The 17,729-nt window shown below is 37.7% G+C and overlaps 1 protein-coding gene across 2 annotated transcripts in view; it reads right to left on the reverse strand.

Annotated features, from left to right (window-relative positions):
- The window catches only part of adamts14 (ADAM metallopeptidase with thrombospondin type 1 motif, 14), a 101,230-nt gene that overhangs the window by 11,656 nt on the left and 71,845 nt on the right, over positions 1–17,729 (reverse strand). For both annotated transcript variants that reach the window (XM_061966575.2, XM_061966573.2), the window contains exons 11-17: positions 17,617–17,729; positions 15,362–15,534; positions 15,163–15,296; positions 9,465–9,588; positions 8,008–8,088; positions 7,214–7,380; positions 6,983–7,148 (exon numbers count right to left, since the gene is read on the reverse strand). The exon at positions 17,617–17,729 is cut by the window's right edge and continues 36 nt beyond it. In XM_061966575.2, coding sequence (XP_061822559.2) covers positions 6,983–7,148; positions 7,214–7,380; positions 8,008–8,088; positions 9,465–9,588; positions 15,163–15,296; positions 15,362–15,534; positions 17,617–17,729 — 958 coding nt within the window. The remainder of the gene's footprint in view (positions 1–6,982; positions 7,149–7,213; positions 7,381–8,007; positions 8,089–9,464; positions 9,589–15,162; positions 15,297–15,361; positions 15,535–17,616) is intronic.

Genomic DNA, 17,729 nt, shown 5'->3' on the forward strand with positions numbered 1-17,729 from the left:
TTAGGACTTGACTTGAGACTTTCCAGTCTTGACTTTGGACTTGACTCGAGGCTTGCCTGTCTTGACTCGGGACTTGACTCGGACTTGAGGGCAAAGACTTGAGACTTACTTGTGACTTGCAAAACAATGACTTGGTCCCACCTCTGGTACCTGCTAATATCTATTTGGGATCTGCCTAAGTCCCCAAAATGTGAGATCAAATGCAAATCACATTTCCGTTTAATATAGTGTCGTGAATTAAAACATTTTAAATTATGGGAATTAATCATATACAGACATGCTAATAAAAACTGTGTAATGATGTATTTTACAGACAAGAAACTATACACTTTATCCCATGATTGTGCTACAGCACACATCTCATTGTGCAAAATGTGAACGTTTTAAGGTGAACAAAATGTCATCTCTGAAAGGGGTACATGTCTCAAAGTTTTCCACAGCAGGACCCCCAACCAGATATACAACATACAGTACAGCTCATGAAAAATAAGTGGGCCAAATCATTTATATTAGTAAATAATGTAATGGGAAAGATTGCTGTTATTTGACATTTATTTACATTTAACTTATGTCAGCTTTGGTACAGGTGTGACACTGATGTGGTCACAGTGTGCATGTGTGATGTTGCTCAGAGAGTTTGTGTGTTTTTTCAGACATGTGAAAATTTAGGGGGAACATAGGCTGCTACCTATGCAGCTGAATCGCTCACTTGACAAACCAGTTTACCGTAAACAACCCTTTCTTCTTTTACACCAGACTCATCCAAATATGCCTCTTTACAGCCCTTGCTTTGTCTGTTAGGAAAATGAAGTGCCTTCAACAGCTTTGGGAAGACTGACTACAAGATATGGACCTAAAATAGAGATTCTGGTTCTTTGCTAATCTCCATTCTAGTTTGTCTCAAAGGTGTTTGAGGGCCTTCTTCTGCACCAAACTCATATAAACCAGGTCTGGGCAATTATTTTGACACAATTTAGAGAAAAAAATGTGTCTGGGGGCCGGTATATCTATTTTTAGGAACACTAATGCAAAACCTCACAAAAAAGTCTGATTGAATACTAAAAACGCTATGACAGACCGCCTGAAAAAACAGAATGGAATTAAAAAAACATTTTTAATGAATGAGACACCCAGAATGTACATGAAAATAAATAATGTGGGATTCACAATATTAACTATGAAGGATAAAACACTGAATATTGACAACATATGAATGTCACACCCCCTCTCCATCCACATATTTTACAATCAAGCGAAACACAACAAAAATGCAACAAACAGCTAAATATGAACGTGAAGGGTAAACAAAAAAAACTACAATCTGATACATCTGATACATCACTAAGCTTTAGAACTTTGTGGTAAAAATCTCTTTCCGCGTCTGTCCCTGACACCCACATTTCAGGATCGCTCTGGAAACACTCTGCAGAAACGCTCCCCACCCACACTGCTTGGTGCCTTGTCTGAGCTGCTGTGACTTACATTACCATAGTAACTAATGAAATTACCATAGTAACTAATTAGATTACCATAGTAACTAGTATATCATGCAAAAGGGCAGTTTCCAAGCATTGAAATACTTTGTATCGTTCAAGACTTACGGTCATTTGAAAACATCAGTGCACATCATAATGGCAGCTACACTTTACATCTTAAAGATCTAAAAAAATTATGTGGGAATGTCCGGCTGGCCAGATTGAAAAGCTTAACGGGCCGCATGTGGCCCCCGGGCCTTAATTTGCCCAAGTCTGATCTAAACATACTTCTAAGAGCGTTGCTTAGTGCATAGTTGTCCAAAATGAAGAATTACATTTTAGATGGACTCAATGTATATACAGTGCAACTTTAAAGTATTTACAGGGTGTCACTTCCCACATTTTGTTATTTTACAGCCTTATTCTAAAATGGAATACATTCATTTTTTGTTCTCAAAATTCAACAGATGATACCCCATACTGACAATGTGATTTTGTTTTAATTCAGCAAATTTATAAAAAATTAAAAACTAAGAAACCACATGTACATAAGTATTCACAGCCTTTGGTCAATACTTTGCTGATGCGCCTTTAAAAGCGATTACAGTCTCAAGTATGGAAGTATGGAACGTGTATCTCAATCTGTGCGCATCTAATCCAATTCGCGTGCGTGCGTACTAATTTGTGTGTCTGTATATCAATCCGAGCGTGTGTATTCATATCCGCTTACGTGTGTTTTAGATCTGCGTACGAGTGTTTTAGATCTGCGTACAAGTGTTTTAGATCTGCGTACGAGTGTTTTAGATCTGCGTACGAGTGTTTTAGATCTGCGTACGAGTCTTTTAGAACCGCGTACGAGTGTTTTAGATCCGCGTAAGTAAGATTAAATATCTCAAATAAGGGTGATATATGCTTATTTTCTGTCTGATAAGATAATTCTTCTCACTAAGCAGATTTTATGTTAGTGTTTTACTTGTTTTAAGGGTTTTGGTCCTAAATTATCTCAGTAAGATATTACAGCTTTTTGACCTATATTGAGTAAAACATGCTTGAAACTAGAATATCAACTGATGCAAAGCTGTGTCATCAACACTCACAAGTATAAAACAACTTTTTATAAAGTAATAATTTCTTACTTCAAGCATGAAAAAAAAATCATGATGCCGAGCGCATATCATTATGTCAAGATAATGGAACTAGCATTTACTTAATTTAAGAATATTTTTCAACATATTGAGCAAAAAAAATCTCTTTTTTTTTTTCTACCAAGAAAAGTGCACTCGTTATTAGTGAGAATATACTTATTTTAAGGTATTTTTGGGTTCATTGAGGTTAGCTAATTTTACTTGTTTTGAAAAGTCTTGACAAGTCGAATTTTCTTGTTCTATTGGCAGATAATTTAGCTTAGTTCAAATAAAATACCCCTAATTTTTGTATTTTTTTTTAAATTGTTTTTGAACACTGACTTTTTGCAGTGTAAGTAGTCTGTTTATCCCTAATCAGAAATACCCCTTAATAGGTTGTCTACTTACACGTGACTTCTGCCGTGTAAGATTTGAGAACGCGCATCCAGATTCGTGAGCGTGTAATACAACTTGTGCGCACATTCAGAAACGCATGCGTGTAATACAATCTGCGCGAGCGTATCTATGATCTGCGAGAAGCTGCAACCCTCTATTGGCTGTCTTTTTTACACGAGACTTTTGCGACACTTCTGCTGTGTACGATTTGAGCAGGCACATCTAGATTTGTGAGCGCGCAATACAACTTGTGCGTGTACATTCAGAAGTGCGTGCGTGTAATTGAGGGTTCCTTCTGATTAGAGACAGACAAACAACTTAAAACACACGTACGCGGTTCTGCATACACACACTTTGATTGATATACAGACGCACAAATTAGTAAACACGTATGCGAATTGGAGTACACGCGCACAGATTGGGATACACGTTTGCAGATAATACTTAAGTCTTTTTGAATGCGATGTCACAAGCTTGACACATCTATCTTTGGGCAGTTTCGCCCATTCCTCTTTGCAGCACCTCTCAAACTCCATCAGGTTGAATGACAAGTGTCTCCGTACATTGCTGCAGTCATCTTCCCCTCTATACTGACAAGTCTGCCTGCCGCTGACAATCATCCCCACAGCATGCTGCTGCCACACTGCAAAAACTGAAATCTAAGTAAGATTGAATATCTCAAATAAGGGTGATATTTGCTTATTTTCTGTCTGATAAGATCATTCTTCTCACTAAGCAGAGTGTTTTACTTGTTTTAAGGGTTTTGGTCCTAAATGATCTCAGTAAGATATTACAGCTTGTAGCTGAGATTTTATGACCTTTTTTGAGTAAAACATGCTTGAAATTAGAATATTTAGTTTAATATATAGAATATAAAACTACTTTTTTAACATAATAATTTCTTAATTCAAGCATGAAAAAAAAAAATCTTGACTTTGACACAATTTTGTCTCATAATTAAAACGGATGACAGCCAAATGGACTTTGCTGTTTTATTTTCAATGAAACAATAGAAAATAGGTACTCATGTAGTAGTACAGTTGGCACAGTACAGCAAACTGACAGTTAATATTTAAACATTTAAGATGTGACATTTCTAACATTTTTGAACAGAAATAGTTCATGCAGATTCAGATGAATTCTTCAAAATTACAATTAAAACATTTTTGGCCGGGGGCCAGGCTGTATATATGCGCACTAATTGACTGAAAGAGCACGCACTTGGCGCGATGATGTCATGTTATCGATGGAAAAATGCATTTTTAGACAATATGATTTCCCTGAGCGGCTAGTAGACCCCGAGGGGGTTGCCTTGTTGCCTTTCCATTAAGAACAATACATTAGTTTTTAGTATAAATTTGCTGGTTTCAAGAAATGTAATGCCAAGCGCATATCATTATGTCAAGATAATGGCACTAGCATTTACTTAATTTAAGAATATTTTTCAACATATCGAGCAAAAAGTTCTCTTTTTTTTTTTTTTTTTTTTTTTTTTTCTACCAAGAAAAGTGCACTTGTTATTAGTGAGAATATTCTTATTTTAAGGTATTTTTGGGTTCATTGAAGTAAGCTCATTTTACTTGTTTTGGAAAGTATTGACAAGCCAAATTTTCTTGTTCTATTGGCAGATAATTTTGCTTAGTTCAAATAAAATACCTCTAATTTTTGTATTTTTTTTTCTTGTTTTTGAACACTGACTTTTTGCATTGCACCACCATGCTTTACTGTAGGGAAAGTATTGGGTTGGTAATGAGCGGTTCCTGGTTTCCTTTAAACATGATGGCAATTTCCCCTGTGGATCATTAAAGTTTGTCTAAGTCCTAGAGTTCAATCTTCGTCTCATCAGACCAGAGAATTGTGTTTCTCGTGGTCGGAGTATTTTAGGTGCATTTTGGCAAACTTTTTTTGTAAAAAATGGCTTCTGTCTGGCCTGATTGGTGGTTTGCTGTAGAGATTGTTGTCCTTCTGGAAGGTTCTCTCATCTATCCACAGAGGAATGCTGTAGCTCTGACAAAGTGACCATCGGGTTCTTGGTCACCACCCTGACTAGACTAAAATGAATGCAGCAATGTACAGAGACATCCTGGATGAACACCGACATATCCTATCCAACCTGAGGGAGCTTGAGAGGTGTGGCAAAGAGGAATGTGCTAAACTGCCCAAAGATAGGTGTGCCAAGTTTGTGGCATCGTATTCAAAAAGACTTGAGGCTGTAATTGCTGCCAAAGGTGCATCAATAAAGTATTGAGTAAAGTGTGAATACTTATGTACAAACCCCGTTTCCATATGAGTTGGGAAATTGTGTTAGATGTAAATATAAACGGAATACAATGATTTGCAAATCATTTCCAACCCATATTCAGTTGAATATGCTACAAAGACAACATATTTGATTTTCAAACTGATAAACTTTTTTTTTTTTTTGCAAATAATCATTAACTTTAGAATTTGAGGCCAGCAACGCGTGACAAAGAAGTTGAGAAAGGTGGCAATAAATACTGATAAAGTTGAGCAATGCTCATCAAACACTTATTTGGAACATCCCACAGGTGAACAGGCAAATTGGGAACAGGTGGGTGCCATGATTGGGTATAAAAGTAGATTCCATGAAATGCTCAGTCATTCACAAACAAGGATGGGGCGAGGGTCACCACTTTGTCAACAAATGCGTGAGCAAATTGTTGAACAGTTTAAGAAAAACCTTTCTCAACCAGCTATTGCAAGGAATTTAAGGATTTCACCATCTACGGTCCGTAATATCATCAAAGGGTTCAGAGAATCTGGAGAAATCACTGCACGTAAGCAGCTAAGCCCGTGACCTTCGATCCCTCAGGCTGTACTGCATCAACAAGCGACATCAGTGTGTAAAGGATATCACCACATGGGCTCAGGAACACTTCAGAAACCCACTGTCAGTAACTACAGTTGGTCGCTACATCTGTAAGTGCAAGTAAAAACTCTCCTATGCAAGGCAAAAACCATTTATCAACAACACCCAGAAATGCCGTCGGCTTCGCTGGGCCTGAGCTCATCTAAGATGGACTGATACAAAGTGCAAAAGTGTTCTGTGGTCTGACGAGTCCACATTTCAAATTGTTTTTGGAAACTGTGGACGTCGTGTCCTCCGGACCAAAGAGGAAAAGAACCTTCCGGATTGTTATAGGCGCAAAGTTGAAAAGCCAGCATCTGTGATGGTATGGGGGTGCATTAGTGCCCAAGACATGAGTAACTAACACATCTGTGAAGGCACCATTAATGCTGAAAGGTACATACAGGTTTTGGAGCAACATATGCTGCCATCCAAGCAACGTTACCATGGACGCCCTTGCTTATTTCAGCAAGACAATGCCAAGCCACGTGTTACATCAACGTGGCTTCATAGTAAAAGAGTGCGGGTACTAGACTGGCCTGCCTGTAGTCCAGACCTGTCTCCCATTGAAAATGTGTGGCGCATTATGAAGCCTAAAATACCACAACGGAGACCCCCAGACTGTTGAACAACTTAAGCTGTACATCAAGCAAGAATGGGAAATAATTTTGTTTACTGAGTGTTGTTAAAAGGAAAGGCCATGTCACACAGTGGTGAACATGCCCTTTCCCAACTACTTTGGCACGTGTTGCAGCCATGAAATTTGAACATCAAATATCTTGTCTTTGTAGTGCATTCAATTGAATATGGGTTGAAAAAGGATTTGCAAATCATTGTATTCAGTTTATATTTACATCTAACACAATTTCCCAACTCATATGGAAACGGGGTTTGTACATGTGTTGTTTTTTTGGGATTTTTTAGATTTATTAAATGAAAAAAATGTTTTTCACATTGTCATTATGGTGTATTCTGAGGACAACATTATTTTTTTCCATTTTGGAATAAGGCTGTAATATAACAAAATGTGAACAAAGTGAAACACTGAATACTTTCCAGATGCAGTGTATTGTTTGTCCACGTTCTTGTGAAAGTCGTGACTGGAGTTGACCACTGACCTCCGCCGCAAGGTTTGGAGCACTGCGACCAGCTTTTTAGCGCCCATTCGTACGTGTCCAACTCGGCCAGGAGGATGTTGTTGTTAGTGATGAGAGGCAGCAGGTCCTCATGTATGATGTACTTATACGTCAAGCTGATCTTTGCCTCCTCTTCACGCGAAATTACCTGATAACATAAGAAAAGTAAAGATGAGCCGTTGTGTCGTTAATTGAGAACGTCGGAGGGCTCACCAGCACTAAGATGCCTTCATGCAGAGGGCCGGACGTCCGTAGGGTCTCTTTGCCGTTGCTCTCAATGGTGTAGTTCCATTGTAAACCGTTCTCGATGAAAGTCTTTGACTCCGCGTCTTCACTTTTGGCATTAAGGATGAAATTGCCGGTAACTTGATTCTTCACGGCTGTCGGAAAAAAAAGTGTCCTCGTTTGTATCGCACACAATGAATTCTTCCTAAAACTGTCCCTGCGTTTTTAGAGCCACCAAACACAGCGGGGAAGAATGTCTAAGAGGCTTTTGCTCATATCGCTGCGTTTCCATGGCTTTACGACACAGAGAGAGGTCTTTTCTACCCCTTTAAAGCTCCACAGAGCTCATTATGGCACTTCAAGGTACGGTTTGTTCTGTTGGAATGTTCTTAAATGGTACAAAAGACTTGAAGAAGCAAACAGATGACACTTTGTAAAACACAGAGAAGGGGAAATACTATATTAGCTTTGTTTCTTCCTACTACTTTGCAGACATGTTGGAATGTACAAAAGTAAACAAGTGAGGTTCTTTAATGTTAAACATATTAGAAATAAACTAAACTATGGCCCTGAGGCCCTGACTACTACTTTACTTTTTTCTCATATTGGCAGGTGAAGAACGTTGAAGAAAGAGTGAAGGCAAATGTGAGAATCTCACTATTAGTCTTTAATATCAGGTGCGAGAAGGATTATCCATGACTGAATGTCAAGTCCAGCCATTTGGCGGTCGCACATGACAGCTTTATTGTGACCTTTGGATGAGTCCATGTCAACCCACTTACCAATTAGATGTGGGGAGGTGTCGTTCTCCTCGATGACGATGTGACGGGCTCCGACAGGGATGTCGAACATTTTCAGAATTCCTAACGAGACAAAAAGCAGGGTGCCTGTCGTCACATTGTGAGGAGATCATTGTCTCAATAATTGCCTCTGGTGTAATAACGACATAAGCACTTGCTCTCCTTTAGCGTGAAGGTCAGTTTTTCAGTACATGCCATCTGTGCTGATTTTATCCACTTGTTTTACTGCTACAGTTTTTTTAATTTTATTTTACAGTTATTTACTTAACTATTGGTGACATTATTTAAATTGTTCTTATAATTGTTTGCCATTTGTTATATTGTTTTTTTATTGTCTCTTCCTACTTTTATGTATTATTATTATTATTATTATTTTTTTTACATTATTATATTTTTATTATTATAAACTATCAGTGTCATTAATTATTTTTTATTATTGTTATTGTTTATTAGTGTTTTTCTGTTTTGATGTATTGTCTCTTCCTACTTTTTTGCATAATTTTTTCTGTTATATGATCTATTTTCTATCATTATTACATTTTTATTATAATCAACTATCAGTATTATTATTTTTTTGTTATTTATTTTTTTATTGTTTTTCTGTTGTTTTATTGTCTCTTCCTACTTGTATGTATTTATTATTTTGAGTTGTATAATTTATTTTCTATAATTATTGAAATCTGTTTTATTATTAACTATTAGTGTAATTATTGTATTCTATCTTGTTTTGTTATTTGTGTTGTTTTATTTTCTCTCGCTATTCTTAATGTATTATTAGCTTTCAGTGTCTTTATCAATATTATATTGTATTTGTTTATTTTGTGTAACTTAATTTTGTTTTTCTGCCTGTATTTATTGTCTCTAGCTAATAGCTATGATTGCTTTATTTTTTAATTGTATTTAATTATTTATTTTTTCTTATAATCATCGTTCTTATTATGATAATGTTATTATTATTATGTGTCAATTTTCTTCCCGTCATTGTTTAGTATGTTTATTATTATTAGTTTTTTACATGTTGTGTTTTGTCATTTTTAAATTCTTTCAGTTAAAGAAATGTGTTTAAATCTGATCAAATTGAAGTCAGTGTAAAAAGAGCTGGGATTGAATATTTAAAAATAATAGTCTATCACAATAAAATATATATGTATATATTTTTTAAATGTTGATGAAAAATGGCTATAAAATTAAAAAAATATATAAAATGAAAACATGTATTACCGTATTTTTCGGACTATAAGTCGCAGTTTTTTTCATAGTTTGGCCGGGCACCAGTGCGACTTATATATATTTTTTTCCTTCTTTATTACGCATTTTCGGCAGGTGCGACTTATACTCCGGTGCGACTTATACTCCAAAAAATACGGTAATCACAATAATATTAGCGGCTAGATGTGCAATATCGTGACCAAACATATACAAACATTGTTTTTTTTTACCGTTCTTTTTGGGCGTTTTGGTGAGCGTCAGCTTGACAGTGCGACAGTGCGAGTTGTCACCCTCGCACACTCCGCACTTGTCCTCCTCTTTGTACGAGCCAAACTCCTTGTCGCAGCCGACGTGCTGCCAAGTGTGGGAATTGGGGGAAGGGAGAAAGACGGTCATTAGGAGTGGGTGATCCAGATTACAGTATCCGATATAGACGGAGCTGGGCCGCTCAAACTATGGGAAAAAGGCATCAAGTTGGTGATGCAGGGATGCAGTCATAACAGAGTCAGTTGGCACTGGTCTCAAAGCCAAGGTTGTGAGCATGCAAAGACAAAATATGGTGCGTAGATATGATATGAAATATTATCTTCTTGTAAATGCAGAGAACCATCAAATAATAAACTACTTTCAAATGTATGTTTAGAAATCATTTTTGAAAAACAGTATGTTATGGATATTATATCGTATACTGTTGCAAGATATGCTATGATAAGGTATGCTGTGCTATGGTACAGTATGGTAAGATCCAGGGTAAGGTTCTCATTTGGTATGGTATGCTATAAAATTTTAGGATGAGGATATGGGACGGCATGATATAGTATACTCCCTGCAACCTTAGGGTTCCTGGTCCGATCCCCAGCTTCTACCAACCTAGTCACGTCTGTTGTGTCCTTGAGCAAGACACCCTTGCTCCTGATGGGTCGTGGTTAGTGCCTTGCATGGCAGCTCCCGCCATCAGTGTGTGAATGTGTGTGTGAATGGGTGAATGTAGAAATAGTGTCAAAGCGCTTTGAGTACCTTGAAGGTAGAAAAGCGCTATACAAGTATAACCCATTTACCATTTACCATATACTGTGTTAAGGTTGATATGATATGGTATGGTATGGTATGGTATACTATGACATAATAGGTAATATAAGGGAAGGGGAGGTTATGGTTATGGTTATGGTGGGGTTATACAGGGTAGCATTATTTCCTCCAGATAAATTCAAACAAAACGGAAACTCTGAGAATTGCTCCCGATAAAAAGATCCCCCTGATCAAGAACTTCCTTGGTGCTCTGGGTGCATCTGTTAAAAGTAGCCTCAGAAGCCTTGGGCTTGTGTTGGATCAGTCCATGACTTTGGAGGGTCACTGTTGTCAACGGACCAAAAACAGTTTTTAATCATCTCAGAAATATTTCTAAAGAGAGAAATTTGTTGTCAAAATTGGATCTCGAAATGATCATTCACGCGTTCATTTCGTCTCGCATTGACTATTGCAATTCTCTTTTCACTCTCTTCAACAAGTCAACGCTGAAGAGACTTCAGACTGTATAAAATGCGTGGAGACCTGGCATTGCAGTTTATAGCTCCCAGACTGCGGAACAATTTACACCAGTCCCTCCGTGATCTTGACTGTGTTGAAACTTTTAAGAAACATTTGAAAACTTCTCTTTTCAGTAAAGCTGTTAGTTAATGCACCTTTTAACCATCATTTTAATCCACTTTGTATCCTTTTTATGATGTTGCCTTTGTTGTTTTAAATTGAATTGTTTTACTTCACCTAGGTTTTGTACAGCGCTTTGTGATTTCATCTGTGAAAAGCCCTTTATAAATAACATTTACTAACTTACTTACTAGTATTATGTTGCGAAAAGATATGGTATGCTATGCAGTGATATTGTATGATAGTGTCTTACACTGTATGCTATTTTAAGCTTATGATGTGGTATGGTAGGCTGTGATATAGTATGATAAGGTATGCTATGTGGTAATGATATAGTGTGCTGTGATATGTTATGGTACGATAATGTATTATACGTTATGCTATTTCAAGGTTATGGGGTATGGTATGCTGTGATATGGTTTGATAGGGTATGCTATGTGGTTATGATATGGAATGGTATTCTGTGATATGCAATGCTATGGTGTGGTATGATAATGTATTATACAATATGCTATTTTAAGGGTATGACATGCACTTGGGAATAGGCAGATTGGTAACATTAAAAATTGGGTGTGTGAATGTGATTATGAATGTTGTCTGTCTGTCAGTGTTGACCCTGCGATGAGGTGTCTAGAGTGTACCCTGCCTTCCGCCCGAGTTCAGCTGGGATAGGCTTCAGCAACCCCCGCAACCCTGAGAGGGACAAGTGGTTGGAAATGAATAGATGGATGGATGTGGTATAGAATGCTGTGAGGTTATGATATGTATGGTATGCTGTGATATGTCATAATATGGTCTGGTATGTTAATAATTATATGGTATGGTATTTTAGGTTATGGTATTGTATATTGATGATGATACACGGTACGGTATTTTAAGGTTGTGGTATGGCATGGTATGCTGTGATATGGTATGATAGGCAGTGCTATGTTGTTATGACATTGTATAGAATGTTGTGGTATGTTATATGGTATGATATGGTCTGGTACTGTATGATGAATGTATTATACGGTATGCTATTTTAAGGTTATGATGTGGTATGGTACGAAAGGGTATGCTATGTGGCGATGATATGATATGATAGTCTGTAATATGTTATAAGTTGGTGTGGTATGATAATGAATTACACGGTGTGCTAACTTAGGGTTATGATTACGCCTCAGACTGGAAGTCTCTCCAGAGAGTGGTGAGGACGGCGGAAAAGATCATCATCATCCTCCTATCCAGGAGATCGCAAAAAGCCGCTGCCTGACCAGGGCTCAGAAAATCTGCAAAGACTCCTCCCACCCCCACCAAGGACTGTTTTCACTGCTGGACTCTGGAAAGAGGTTCCGCAGCCTCCGAAGCAGAACCTCCAGGTTCTGTAACAGCTTCTTCCCTCAGGCCGTAAGACTCTTGAACACATCATAATTAAATTATCCCCTAAACTCCCCCCAAAATGGGTTAACTTGCTGGAATAAAAAAGACAATATAACATACAACTATAAAGATGGACGCATGTGAAAAACTGCAATATATTTATCTGTACAGTAATCTATTTATTTATTTATATATATTTATCTATTTTATATATATATTTATATATTATTTATATATATTTATTTATTTACTGTATATATGCACCGTATTGCTTTTTTATACTGCACTACCATGAGCTTATGTAACGAAATTTCGTTCTTATCTGTGCTGTAAAGTTCAAATTTGAATGACAATAAAAAGGAAGTCTAAGTCTAAGTCTAAGTCTGATGTTGTATGAATGATACGCTGTGATATGGCAGGATAGGGTATGCTATGTGGTTATGATATGGTATGATATGCTGTGGCATGTTATGCTATGATGTGGTATGATAATGTATTAATTGGTATGCTAATTAAAGGTTATGATGTTGTACGAATGATACAGTGTGATATGGTAATGATAAATAAATGATAAATGGGTTGTACTTGTATAGCGCTTTTCTACCTTCAAGGTACTCAAAGCGCTTTGACACTACTTCCACATTTACCCATTCACACACACATTCACACACTGATGGAGGGAGCTGCCATGCAAGGCGCTAACCAGCACCCATCAGGAGCAAGGGTGAAGTGTCTTGCTCAGGACACAACGGACATGACGAGGTTGGTACTAGGTGGGGATTGAACCAGGGACCCTCGGGTCGCGCACGGCCATTCTTCCACTGCGCCACGCCGTCCCTGGTACGATAAGTCAGTGTTTTCCAACCACTGTGCCGCGGCACACTAGTGTACCGTGAGATATTGTCTGGTGTGCAGTGGGAGAATATGTAATTTCACCAAAATGGGTTAAAAATATTTTTTGCAAACCAGTAATTATAATCCGCAAATGTGCCGTTGTTGAGTGTCTGTGCTGTCTAGAGCTCGGCAGAGTAACCGTGTAAAGTGCTTTGTACATGTCGGGAACATGGTTTGTCGTGATCACAATGTGCAGACGACAGCGGGAGGCAGTGTGCAGGTAAAAAGGTATCTAATACTTAAACCAAAAATAAACAAAAGACATTGAAGCTTAGGGATGGCTATGCAAAACGAAGCTAAAACTGAACTGGCTGCAAAGTAAACAAAAACAGATTGCTGGACGACAGCAAAGACTTACAGCGTGTGGAGCAGCAGACGGCGTCCACAAAGTACATCCATACATGACATGACAATTAACAACAAAATAGGAGAGCAAGACAAGAACTAAAACACTACACACAGAAAAACACCAAAAAACTCCAAATAAGTCACGGCGTGATGTGACAGGTCATGACCGTACACCTACTTTGAGACAAGAGCTATAGTGATGCATGGTTGGTTATGGTTTGAATTCATATCCAACAATTGCGAGAACAACTTTTTATTGTCAATATCGGCTGCTGAGTTTAATTTTTTAACGTTTTCTGCTCGTGGTGTGCCTCATGATTTTTGTAATGAGAAAAATGTGCCATGGCTCAGAAAAGGTTGAAAAACACTGCGATAAGGTATGCTATGTGGTTATGATAGGGTATGATATACTGTGGCATGTTATGCTATAATGTGCACTGCAAAAAGTCAGTGTTCAACAACAAGAAAAAAAAAAATACAAAAGTTAGGGGTATTTTATTTGAACTAAGCAAAATTATCTGCCAATAGAACAAGAACATTTGGCTTGTCAAGACTTTCCAAAACAAGTAAAATTAGCTAACCTCAATTAACCCAAAAATACCTTAAAATAAGAATATTCTCACTAATAACAAGTGCACTTTTCTTGGTAGAAAAAAAAAAAGAGACCTTTTTGCTCAATATGTTGAAAAATATTCTTAAGTTAAGTAAATGTTAGTGCCATGATCTTGACATAATGATATGTGCTCGGCATTACATTTCTTGAAACCAGCAAACTTATACTAAAAATTATTTTTCTTAATGGAAAGACAACAAGGCAACCGCTTGTTACTCTCGCGGTCTACCAGCCGCTCAGGCAAATCATATGGTCTAAAGATGCATTTTTCCATCGACAACATGACATCATTGTGCCAAGTGCGTGCTCTTTCAGTCAATTAGTATGCATATATACAGCCCGGCCCCCGGCCGAATTTTTTTTTATTGTAATTTTGAAGAATTTATCTGTGTGTGCATGAACTATTTCTGTTCAAAATAGTTTGGAATGTCACATGTTAAATGTTTACATATTAACTGTCAGTTTACTGTACTACTATATGAGTATGTATTTTCTATTGTTTCATTGAAAATAAAACAGCAAAGTCCATTTGGCTGTCATCTGTTTTAATTATGAGACACAATTGTGTCAAAATCATGATTTTTTTTTCAGGCTTGAAGTAAGAAATGATTACTTGAAAAAAGGTAGTTTTATACTTGTGAGTGTTGATGACACAGTTTTGCAACAGTTGATATTCTAGTTTCAAGCATGTTTTACTCAATATAGGTCATCAAATCTCAGCAACACGCTGTAATATCTTACTGAGATCATTTAAGACCAAAACACTTAAAACAAGTAAAACACTCTAACATAAAATCTGCTTAGTGAGAAAAAATATCTTATCAGACAGAAAATAAGCAAATATCACCCTTATTTGAGATATTTAATCTTACTTAGATTCCAGTTTTTGCAGTGTGGTATGATAATGTATTAATTGGTATGCTAAATTAAGGTTATGATGTAGTACGAATTATACAGTGTGATATGGAAAAGGTTGAAGAGGACGAGGCATGCGTCAAGTGACATCTTGGCAGCGCAAAATGCATTGTGGGTAAAAACAAGCAACACCAAATACACAGTTTACTTACCAGACACTCGCCCCTCGCGCACACACTGAAGTGGTCACTGTAGCTGCAGCGGGTCCCGTCGTGCATCACCTGGTTCATGAAGACCACCTCCCCCGTTTCCTTGGACGTACAGCTCAGCTCACACTTGCGACTCTCTGCAAACGTGACAAGAAAGGCACGTGAGCGTCGCGCCGGAAAACACTGTAGCGTCACTCGTTACCATCTGGGTGCTCGTATGGCAGCCAGGTGTGCTTCTTGTTGTTGTGGTATTTGTTGCTCCTCTGGAGGCACTGCTGAGCACGGAAGTCCTCGTAGGGCCCGGCGCACTCCTCCGTGTTGCACATCTGGTAGTCTAACGCCGAGCCGGGGCACTCGCGACCGCCGTAGGCCGGCCTGTCAAGAGTGTTGATGCCAAGCATTAAAAATCAATAAAGCTTATAAACAGGCTTACAAATTGATTGGAGGTGTATCCATCATTCAAAATCAATAGATTTCCCCCTGCGATATATGGTTGAAATCAATAGGTGTAGGTTTTAATAGGATTCCAAAAAAGTAATGACTCACAATTATTGATTGTTTTGAACTATGAAATGAGATACTGCCATATCAGGATGAATGTGATCTAAACTAATAGGGTTCCTGACCCCAAATACGGCAGTGATTATTTAAGAAGGTTTGAAGTTCGTTTTTACCTTTGACCTCGGAAAAAAACAATCAATAAGGTCCTAGCTCTGTAATTGAGCGATCATTCCAACCAATTGAAACAAGTATAATTTAAATTTTGACATCAAACACCACCTTACGACTTTAAAAACCAATTGGGTGCTTGCTCTGAAAGTGGGTATTTATTTCAATATGTGACAGGAAACATGCTTTTGGTGACTTTTGACCTCATGATGCCTACAGTACATCCAAGCTTGCAGAATATCAAAATCAATAGGATTCTTTGTCTGGACCAGTTAAAATTTAGGACAAGAATCTGGATTTTTTTTTGTGTGTGCGATTTGACCTCAGAACCCACCATTCAGGATTGGAGAAGTGCAAAATGAATAGGGTTCTTTCTCTGGAATTGGGAATTAACAGGTCATTTGGTATGAATTTGTGTCAAGAAACTTGATTTTTAGGGCCCTTTGACTTTACGATACCTACATCCAAGGTTTTAAAAATATCCAAATCAATAGGGTTCTTGCTATATAGTTGTCCAATCATTCCAACTTATTGGAACAAGTATAATTTATATTTTGTCTAGGGCTGCAACTAACAACTAATTTGATAATCGATCAATCTGTTGATTATTACTTCGATTAATCGATTAATAATCGGATAAAAGAGACAAACTACATTTCTATCCTTTCCAGTATTTTATTGGGGGGAAAAAACATACTGGCACCATACTTATTTTGATTATTGTTTCTCAGCTGTTTGTAAATGTTGCAGTTTATAAATAAAGGTTTATAAAAAATTAAAAAATTTAAAAAAAAGTAGCCTCTGCGCATGCCCATAGCATAGATCCAACGAATCGATGACTAAATTAATCGCCAACTATTTTTATAATCGATTTTAATCGATTTAATCGATTAGTTGTTGCAGCCCTAATTTTGTCCTCAAATACCACCTTCCAACTTGTTCTGAAAGAGGATATTCATTTAAATCGGTTCATATATGTGACAGGAAACATGCTTTTGGTGCCCTTTGACCTCATGATGCCACAGTACATCCACGCTTTTAGAATATCAAAATCAGTAGGGTTCTTTATCTGGAACTGGACATTAATTTCAATCGGTTCAAATCTGGCACAAGAACCTGGACTTTTTTTTCGTGCAATTTGACCTCAGATTCCACCATTCAGGATTGGAGAAGTACAAAATCAATAGGGTTCTGGAATTAAACGTTAACTGGTAATTTGGTAAGAATTTGTAACACGAAACCTGATTTTCAGGCCCTCTGATCATTGCGATATCCAAGTTGTGGAAGTTCAAAACCAATAGTGTTCTTACTCTGGAACTGGGCATTACTGAAAATTGGCTCGAATTTGGGACAATAAACATGATCTTTCTGTCTTTTGACCACCGGCCAAGGTTGGATAGAATGAAAATCAATAGTGTTCTGAATTTGAATGATAATTTTAGGTGGATGTAAAATAGTGTGTGAAACATCGACCTTTTCCCTCAGTGGAGTGCTGGATATAATGTAGTTAAAAAATGAAAACGCTTATCGCTCTGGAGCGAGAGTTGCGCACCAATCAAAATCAATAGGCTCCTACGCAGAGGGTATGTTTTGTTTTGCCTTGATCGTCTCATATCAACAGGGGTCCCGTTCGAAAATATCTCATCCTAAGCCAGGAGAACTGATGTGCTTGTTTGGAGAGAAAAAGAATGTGGTAAAAGCAAAGCTACATTGTCTATCATGTCCACAGCCAATTTGACATTTTTCAAATCTTTTCCATCAACAAAGCAACACATGCACGGCACTCACGGAGGGTCGTTGCATTGACGGCTGCGGGAGCGAACTCCGCCTCCGCATGTCCGCGAACAAGAGCCAAACTTGGACCAGGAGCTCCAGCTGCCGTCGTGGCCCTGAGGCTCCTG

Source organism: Nerophis lumbriciformis, linkage group LG11 (assembly GCF_033978685.3).
Source record: "Nerophis lumbriciformis linkage group LG11, RoL_Nlum_v2.1, whole genome shotgun sequence".
Lineage (NCBI taxonomy): Eukaryota > Metazoa > Chordata > Actinopteri > Syngnathiformes > Syngnathidae > Nerophis > Nerophis lumbriciformis.